The 10,731-nt window shown below is 27.4% G+C and overlaps 1 protein-coding gene across 1 annotated transcript in view; it reads right to left on the bottom strand.

The window, feature by feature from the left end:
- Positions 1-10,731, bottom strand: part of LOC122270903 (glutamate receptor ionotropic, delta-2) — a 37,318-nt gene that overhangs the window by 18,416 nt on the left and 8,171 nt on the right. Inside the window, exon 3 of the mRNA XM_043050181.2 lies at positions 7,728-7,819. Within this exon, the coding sequence (XP_042906115.2) occupies positions 7,728-7,819 (92 nt within the window). The remainder of the gene's footprint in view (positions 1-7,727; positions 7,820-10,731) is intronic.

The following is a 10,731-nucleotide window of genomic DNA, read 5'->3' as shown; positions in this document are numbered from 1 at the left end:
GAACCATTCTGGAGTTAAAAATTGCTCTGGTGGAAGAATGGGAGGGTCTTCCACAAGTCCTCCTTAACTCCCTTATTAACAGCATGCATACTCGTTGTGCATGCTGTCTGTCAATCAGGGGTGACCATACACCATACTAGAGCCAACACACACTGTACAAGCCTCACTTTTATTGTCATCTTTTATCCTTAAGTTTAGACTACATTGGATTTATTGGCAATAGGTCTTGCAGTGAATGGTACTTTCATTTTTGTTTTGCATACTTTATTATAATGGAATAAGCTATATCCACACCAAATTTCATTTATTTATATTCAGTATTTTTTGAGATATTTGGGAAAATGTCTTCCATCTCTTAATTTTGTCGACCAGTGTATTATCAGTAATACATGACAGAAAATAAGAGACTATCATTAAAACAGACAAACTTTTCAAATATTTAGAAGAATTATTTAATAAAATAATTCGATGTTTGGGTTTCTTTTTTATCTAGATATAAAATTATTGAAATCAGTAATTAATTTATAACTTTCTCATATTTTTTGGGGTAAAACAAATAGGCGATGTATAGTAAATTTTTATACATTAAAAAGATTTACGCTACAAATGCTTTTCATCTTTAAGAAAGTTGCTTTCCTTCAAAGCCGATCTTACTTTCTGCGATTGCCCTCCGAACTTATTTTACCTCATTTTATAACACCTTTGTCTTTTCTTCTATTGCAAAAGAATTTAAGCACAAATGTATAAAGACAGCGCCCTATAATAAATATTTTTTAGTATATCTTGTTTTTAATTTAGGTTCGTATGAGGGTTAGACGCATGTAAGTTAATTTGTCACACACAGAAGTAACAGGAAAAAGGGAAATAAAAATTGCGTTTTTGTCTATTCGTATTGTTTGTAGGATTTTGTTTACTTCAAATTTATAATTTGCAAAATGTTAAAAAATAAATGTTAGTATTATTGGTTTTGCCTTTCTCAGTAGCAAAAACAAATGTAGTATGAAAACAGAAGTAGCTATAAAAACAACGATCAAATTATTGTAACATTTCGTACTGGAAACAATAATTTTGGATAAGAAAATTAGAAAAAAGCCTATCAAATTCCATACTTCTGTAAATCTACAAGTCGTGATTGATCTTCCATTGTTGTTTTGAATGTTGATTGTTAAAAATGTATGTTGATACAACATCTGATAGTAATTAAGGAAAGTCACATACTTTGTCAAGTGAACAAGTGTCATTGGTGAAATTTGGTAGTGAGAAAGTGTTTCTTCCTTTTTTTTCTAGAGATAAGACGTGATCTCTCATTGTGACAATTTCGATGATGCCTAATCTAACGATTTTTTTTTTATCTTTAGATTTCGTTTCTGAAGAATAGTATAAATTTTTTTACACACTATTTTTACCCCGTTATTTATTGTTTTAAATTGTTAAATGTATAATTCCCAAAACTATATTAATTTTTGATCTATTGAATGGTTTGCAAATAATATGATGTAGTCTTAATGATTCCAAGGCTTAATCACAAATATTCTGGTTAATTTCTGCAGACAATATTTTAAGTTATGAAATAAAACACAAAAGCTAATTTCTTAGGAATTAAAGCACTTTTTTTACCAGAAGGAAAAGTTCATATCTTTTTAACTTTAAAATATGAGAATTTTTGTAGTACGAAAATTTAGTCCCAATTGTTTGAGAGGTGATGAGTGCATTTTAAAATTTGAGTCTCCCCCCCAAAAAAAATGTTTATTTCTCTTTTTGTGTATTTTACCAGATCTTTTGAAGCACTAAAACAATTCTCCACATTTATTAGAACTCATTTATCTGAAACCATTTTATGTTTAAAATACAATTTTATAGTTAACTATTATTTCTTACAATTCAATTGCTAATCATTTAAATTCTTACAATTAAACTTCTTATTTAATTTATTCTTATTTAATTTCTTACTATTTAATTTCTTATTATTTAATTGAAATTACATTTTCCAAATTATAACTACCCTATCGTTCTATTTTGAAGTTAAAAAGGAATGATTCGCGGAAAAAATGTTTATTTATTCAGAAAGAGTAAATGTTTGCGTCTATGTAATTTATCATGGCATCTTAGAAAATTGCATAAAAGTCATTTATTCGGTTAAATTTGTTTTTTAGTTATGTATTTTGTACTAAATGTGCGATAGTAAAAAACTAAAATTTTGAAAACCTAAATTTTCCTTAAACCTTTACGATATGAACATTATAGTTATGAATGAATAGTTTAAATACAGTATATTTTGCATCTATTAACCAGAATTACGTTTTTTTTACCAGAAATTTTATTTCAATACAGCACCTTAATTTTGGCAGAAGTTTTTTCTCCTTGTTGTTAGGTTAAACCATGGGTCGTCAAACTTTTTGAACATCGACCCCTATATAATTTTTGAAATCTCCATCGACCCCCATAAAATTAATTTTCAGTTAATTAAAATAAAACTATTAGATACTGTGTTTATACATTTATTTTATGACTTTAAACATTTATTAAAGTAATAGTACATTGTGTAACAATAGTTTTATGAGAAAATTAGTAAAGTTACTACAGATTTATTGCTTCTGAATCAATGAGATGGGTGTGCCTAGTGTTTTTTTGCAAAGTTCGCTATAGTGGGTTCAAAATTGGTCAATTTTAATCTTAAATTCCCTCAAAACTCCACATATATTTCTGTACTTAGTTAAGATTGAATTTGCGTAACTGAAACCGGCTTCAACCTTATAGGAACTTGTAAATTCTAGCATAAATGGCTGAGCTATTTCGTAAAGTTTTACATATTTTTGCATTATATTTATATTTGTCCAAAATTTGCTTATTGTTAAATTTTTAAAAAGCGTCTTTGCTTCAAGATCCGATAATAATTCAACAAGCTCATCTTGCAGTTTTGTCTCGGGCTGTACTAATCCATATTATTAATGCTTACCTTCTTTTTTACATGTATTGATAATTAAAATTGATATCTAAACTAAACGAATGGTTTTATCAAAACAATAACTAATTATCAAAAACTGTAAAAGTGTTAATAATGACACTGCAAATATTCAACATTCTTCACAGTTTGCAAAGATAGCTGAAACTGCATATGATATTTTTGTTTTTAACATCAATACTCGTCACATATGACATTTGAACAAGCGCACATAGGCATATGACTTATAAGCCAGCTTGCTTCACCCGAATAAATATATGTTTATTATTTTTTGTTTTATAAAGAAACTGATATTAAGTCAATTACAAAAAAATTCACAAATTTTACATACAACAGTTCTTAATACGCAAATCACATAAATTACGTATCTGTGACTTGCATATTAAGAGCTGTTTTTTCTTCGACCCCCAATCGACACATCCTATTCGAATCAACCCCCATTCGACTCTCTGTCTCAGATCGACCCCCGCTTTTGCGGAATAGACCCCTGGGGGTCTATATAGACCACTTTGGCGACCTCTGGGTTAAACAAAAACAAAATAGACACGTGAAAAATTTAATAAATGTGGTAAAATTCAGTAAATGTGTTAAAATTTGGTAAACGTGGTAAAATTAAAATATCTAAGATCATGACATAAAAACTATTTATTTGGTTAAATTTACTTTTCAGTTTTGTATGTTTTACTAAATGTGTGGTAACATGAACTATAATTTTGAGAACCAGAGCTTTCGTAAACCGTTACCGTATGAATTGAAAATATTCCAAATGAATGGTTTAAATACTGTATATTTTGGTTTTACTAACCAGATTTATTTTCTTAAGGTAATTTTGCAAGAATTTTTCTTCTCCGTGTAGCTTCACAACAACGGTGCAGCAAATTTGAACTTAGTGTAGTTCACCGAAGTACACAACCGCCGAAATTTTCCCAGTTGTGTTTACAAAACAAAAATTTGAATCATTTACATAAATTTCGCTGTGTTTTTCATTGAAAAGGCTCTCTGGAACAATTTGGCTAGTTCTTCATATAACACCCCTAGTTCTTCATATTTATTGAAATTTAAATATTGTTACCTACACCACGTTGAACGAGACCAATATATCCTGTCCAGCTTCCATTTGGCAACTCACGTCCCGTGTCCTGATCTCTGCGTTTGATGATATCAATTCTGGAAAAAATTAAAATAACGTTGTTAAAATCTATAATTAAAAAATCATAAGAATAGCCGCCGATGTTTTTGTTTTAACTTAACGTTGCACTTTGTTTTGCTGCGGAAAAACTACAGAGGAATTGGGATTTGCTCCAGAAACACGAAATTTTCATACTATTACATTTGCAGATAAATCTTTAATTATGAATTAATGTAACTGAACATTGTTGCACTTAGACACACTGACCTTAATAGTGGAAGTTTTATTAAAACCTTTCCTATTTTTATTGTACAATATAGCAGCATAAAAATAATTAAAAAAGTGTATGTATTTTTGAAAAAAAATTAAAAATGTGTCCCGGATATTTTTAAAATGCTTATTACAGGAAATGTGAATAATAGGGTGATTCTTTATCTTCAGATTTGTCCATTTCTAAATTGTATTTACAGAAATGAGTGACTTGTTCTAGATTATATTTATTTATGCTACTCATTGTTTGACAATTATACATTAGGGTCTAATTTTTTTAATGCTCATGAAGCGAATTAGATTTATTTTATTTGTCATAACAGAATCATAACAAGATTTAAGTTTTTCGTTTAATATAAGTGTAATATGTCATTTCATAACGTTTAATACAAATAAATTGTAATATTTTTGTAAAACGTTATGACAAAATGTTCCTATATTCAAGCATTGAAGAAAAGATTTCTGTTTCATCGACTTAAACACCGACATTCGCTTCTGATGTTCATTTAAACATAATTTATCATTTCCTGACAAGCATGTAGTTAAAAACTGGTTTAATAGCTTTGACCTTTGTAGATAAGATTTATAAAGCTTAATAAATTTACATTTCTTGGTGAAAAGGTGACACTATAAATAAGGATTTTTTTTTTCTTTTCAGATTCTGAAGACGAGCAGTAGTCTAAAATAAAAAAATTAAAAGAGTGTGCCCGTGGGTGTTTTTAGTAATTCCAGAATCGCTTGTGTTCAGATCCTGGATAACGGGTAGGAGATGCAATTTTAGTCCTCTATCCTAAAAATCACTCATATATTTTAATTTGGTTATCAACTAAAAAATGTTAAAACCAATATTTGATAATATTTAAGATATTTCTGATCAGTGAAAAGTTTAAATAAAGAAGTTTTTTTCCCCCACGTAATCATGTATATATATTTTTTTCATTTTCGAAAATTTTTTTTTCATTGTAATCATAAAGATTTAGAATTTAATTTTGGATGGTAATCATGGATTTTTTTTCCATCCTAGAATCACTTTTTCCATCGGAATTATGAAGATTTTTTTTATTTCTAGAATGTCTTTTTTCGTCGGAATTACGAGAATTTTTTTTTAATCCTCGAATTTCTTTTTCCATTGGAATTATGATGAATTTTTTTATTCATAGAATGACTTTTTCCATCGGAATCACGATGAATTTCTTTATCCTCGAATTTCTTTTTACATTGTAATCATAAAGATTTTAGAATTAAATTTTGCATTGAAATCATGAAATTTTTTTTTAATCCTCGATTTTCTTTTTCACCACAATTATGGGGAATTAATTTTTACCCTATAATTTCTTTTTGCGTTGTAATTACGAAGGATTTTTTTCCATGCTAATTATGAAGATTTTTTTTTTTCATTTTAAAATTTCTTTTTCCATCGTAATCATGAAGAAATTTTGAGCTCAGAAGTTCTTTTTTTTAATATAATCATGAATTTTTTAATCCTATAATTACTTTTTCAATATTGATCATAAAGAATATTTTTTTTCCTCCTAGAATTTTTTTTTCGATAGTAAGACAAATTTTATTTTAAACTTTCATGTTTTTTTAAAGACGATTCTTCTTATTTTTAATTAAAATATTAATAAAATTTGCAAAATTTGCATTTTTCATGATTTCCCTACCCAACATTTTTTTAATTACGACTCCCAAGAATCTATTATAACTATAAATGTGAAATTTATATAAAAAATATGGACGAATCTCATTTAAAACTCAAGCAACGAGAAAATACTAATTACACGATTTATCATATTTTAGTGTAAATATAAGTTTTCCTTTTTCTCCCGGAGAGAAGTGTTTCCTTTATGAAGGGAGTAAATGAAAAAAAAAAAAAAATCGACCAAATTTTATTAATTTCATGTTAATGAGAAGGTAATATATTTCTATAGCTAATATTTAAAGGGATAATTACTTTTAAAAGTTCACACAACTTCTTGGTTTTTTGGCAAAAATTATAAGAATTTTTAAGATTTCAAAACATACGGGTACGCACAGAGAGGTATTACTTTCATTTTAAAATATAGGAGTTGTAAAAATGCTTAAATATAAATTTTTTTCACTGGAGCAAATTTTTACGACGTTTCTTTTGTTCTGTACAAAAAAAAAAGGTATTCTAATTCAAAAATGCAGTTGTTGCAGTGCGGTTTTTTTCGTCTGTTGGATACAAAATTGCTAATATCCTAAACCTTTTGGTTTTAAAATAATTTCTAGATATGTTAACAAAATTAATTTAAGTCAAACAATATTTATTAACAATAGCATTTTAAGCGAATAAAATTTATTTTATTTTCCTCATTCGGTGGGTCTTGAGAATGGGTGTCTGTTTTTGATTGCTTTAAGCATGCCGACTCTTTTCAAGTTTAATTATTTTTGAAGCGAATGAAATTTTTATATTATCAGGTATTCAATTGTTTGTATAATAATGAAAGTAGTCGCGCAGTACAAGAAAAAGAATTTTTTTTTAAAAAGCGAAGTCATAAATTAGCTGTTGTTTAGTAAATATATTTTTATTTTAGTTGAATTAGTTGATTAATTTTGTTCTTGTTATTCTGTGCTTATCAGTTTCCAGTTAAAGTGGCATTAGATAAATTGTTCTTGTTATTCGTCGCTTATAAATTTCTATTTAAAGTGGCACTAGATAAATTGCTAAAAGTAAATAAATAATAAATAAGCAAAAAATAATAAAAAAATATTAATATCACTTTAATAATTATTAAAATTGTTTTAATAGTCTCTGCAAACTGAACAAAAGAGAACAAACAGAAAATAGCTGGTATGCTAATAATTCTCAGGAATGGAGCTTGTTGTTTGTTGAAGTTGTGACCTCATTTAGTTTCGACGAAATTTTTTTGGGGTCTCAATGTAAAACCATCAAAAATATGAGAGACTTGAGACAATATAGTAATACATCGCATTATTTTTTAATCAGAAATTGACATTAACATCAAACTGTTCCTTATTATTGTTTTAACATAGGTACTTTACTAATATCAAGTTTTCACAAGACAGCAGCACAAGAAAGGCTCTGGACAGTTTTTTACAAGCTCCCAATTGTATAGCAACATTAAAGTTTAAATGTATAATGTTTGCTCAATGAGGTTGTTTTGAATATTCAAGGGATTTATCGCTAGTTCTAACGTTGAAAACAAAAATCGGTGAATTAAATGAAACTGTCATCTTTTTAAACTTAAAAATTTGGAATATGAATCTTTTTTTAATATCTCTTAAATGCAAAACTTTTGATAATAGTATATGATTATTGTACAATAAAGTGTTAACGCTATTTGAGATTTTTAAAATATTCAATAGTTCACATTATCTTACTTGAAGTTCAGTTTTTCTCTTAAAGTTTTTATAAGCTGATATTCAATTCCTTCCGGTTTTCCCTCTTCAGAAATAAAGTAAAAGGGTTTCTCCTAAGATTCGCAAAAAAATATTCTAAATTAATCATAAACTTATATTGGTTTAAAAATACTTAGGGGAGTGTCGGGTACCCCCGCCCACTGTCAATTTCATATGTATAGAATATTTTTTCAAGTCAATCGGCCATTGGACATTAATTGTTATATTAAAAAAGGATTATTTTCAAAGTTTCCAGTATTTATGCAGCTGGTAACATGGTAAACAATAGTTTTGAAAATATGTTGAATACAGTAGTCAAATTTTTTAAATTTCTATTTTTTTAAGCTAAACTATTCTATTTTTGGTTTATTCTTTTTGCATTATTTAATTAGATGATAAAACAATAGAGACATACAAAAATATTGATTATTACTCAATATTATACAGAAGTATGAGCAATAGTGGGCGGGGCTACCCGATTCTCCCCTATAATAATATTTATTAAAAGAAAGTCACGAAAAAATACTTTGCGAGTAATTTAAGAGCTCAAAAGCTATGAAATCATTAAACAATTTGAAGTATATAGTATTTAAAATCAAAATGAGAACATGGATTTCTCATCAAAGTAATAGGAAAAAAATGCGCTTAAATAACACACTGTTAGAAATTTCTCGGAAAAAATGGTTAAATGACAATTTATTTAATTGTTATTATACCATATTCAAACAAAACAGTCAAATAACCGTAAATAATATAGTATTCAAAGCGTTAACTGTTAGAAAAACATTGACCAGTTAAACAACCAGAGCTTAATCGCCCCAACTGAGCCCACCTGAGAAAGTAACTTAGATTCTTGCAGCTGGGTACATATTATGATCAAATTTTACCATATTTACTAAATTTCATCGCATATTAAAAGAACAACATATTTATAGCTAATATTACCACAATTGTTATCGAAGCACTGAAAAAGGTAAAAATTAAAGAGCTTTTTGGTGTTACCTAAGAGCTTGAAACACAGTAAAGTTTATTACATTCTGGTAGTTTTTACCATACGATTTTCTCTGTGTAGAAAACTCTTAAAGCTTATATTTTATTCTGCTATAAAATTTATCTTAAGCGTAAGTTTAAAATAAAATTGAACAGAATGTTACGATCAGAGCTATAATTTAGCTCATTGGCAGCTAAACATTAGAAACCATAGGAAAAAAAGTGCTGTAATTTAGTAGAACATAAAGTTTTACCATGCGGATTAATGGGTGTTATTCTTTTTTTAATTAAAGAAGGCTTAATGTTAAGATATTTAAGAAACCTTATTAAAGAGCTAATTTTATTTCCTTAAAATAAATAGTTACATTTGTGGATAAAATAAGACTTTTCTTATTTTATTTAAATTTATTTAAAACATTTATTTTATTTATAAGGATCAACCCACTTTTGTATTGAGAAAACCTATAAATAAGTGAAACATCTCAATTAGTTTTCGCAATAAATATTGCTTAGATTTAACAAACCCGTATATTTCTACTCAAGCAACTTTTAGTTCTAAAAAAAAGGTGCACGTAATTTAAAGCCTAACGAGAAATTTATGGAGTTCTTAAGATAGAGCATTTAATAAACTTAAAGAATGTGGTTAATCTCAATACAGAAACGGAATTTTGGTTTATTTATGGTCAAAAAATCTGCAATTGCCGGTTAAAATAAATGTTTTATGTGGCATGTCTTTGAAAACCATTTAACTTTTCATACGTGAAGAGAATAGTTGCTGATTCTTTTCTTTTGTTCAAAGTAAATTCCAATTAAAAATATATTTTCATGGTACATTTGTATTTTAAATCAGATTTTTTGAGATTTGTTGCAATATCGAAAAAAAAAGAAACTAAGTAAAACTTTGTCTCTTATTTTAAAATATTGTTTTGTGATTTTCCAAACTAATTTTTTTTTTCATACTTTCATGCCAGCATGATAGTTTTTAAATTTATAAACAGAACGTTGTTTAAATGTATGAAAAAAATGTGTTTTATGAAGTGAAAATTTTTTTATTATCAAAATCTTTTAATTTTGGCATATCTTACTTTATTGTTCTTTATGCAATACTGTTAACATTCTTTATTTGTTACTTTTTATCTAAGAAAAGTACTGACTGACAAAAAAAGCTTTTTTAAAGAGTACTTTTTGAATAAAACTAGCTACCTATTTCGTAAATTATACGGAAAATTTTTTAGTAAAACTGCCGTATTGTATAACTAATAATAATCGCCGTTGAACAGCTGATCCAATTTTGAGTGCGAAGCCAAAGGCTTCTGGTATAAGGCTCCGGGTTCGAATCCCACTCAGGGGTTGGATGTTTCTGTGTGTATTGTCATCTGTTGTTTAATTTGTGAATATGGCTAGCCCGTTGAGTGGGTATCTGTGGCAGTGTGGCGTGGGTAATGTTTCTCGCCTTTGTAACTTTGGTTCACAGGTGCCCACCGGGTAACGCTAAATGAGCAACACTTCCGGCACATCTTCTAAGGTGAAGAACGAAGGTTCAGTGAATCCCGTTATTAAAAAAAAAATCTTAGTATTAATATAAAATCAATAATTATGTAAAATACTTGACAACAGTTTTAATAAAAACTGTTATTTTATTATTAAAAACAACGTTTTTACGAATTTGAAAGGTATGAAATATTCTTATTTTATGATAATTCTGTTTCCTGGTATTTACATAAAAATAGGTCAGTTTGAACTTAAAGAAACCATGCGGGCTTTGTTTCGATATTAATTGTAAATTATCTGTCAAAAAACAATGAAATGAAGGTTTTAAGAAAGGTTAAAGTAAAGGTTAAGACAGATAAATCTTTTTGTACTTTTAAATACATTTCTTCATATTCATTTAATTTATTTGCTGATAAAAAAAAACTACCTTTACTTAAACAAATTATGTATTAATATTTAATAAAAAAATATTTTTACTTGTATTATATACTAAAATATATATATA

The sequence above is a fragment of the Parasteatoda tepidariorum genome, chromosome 4, assembly GCF_043381705.1.
Source record: "Parasteatoda tepidariorum isolate YZ-2023 chromosome 4, CAS_Ptep_4.0, whole genome shotgun sequence".
NCBI lineage: Eukaryota > Metazoa > Arthropoda > Arachnida > Araneae > Theridiidae > Parasteatoda > Parasteatoda tepidariorum.
Note: the sequence above shows the minus strand (reverse complement) of the source record. Positions and strands in the feature narration are given on the sequence as shown.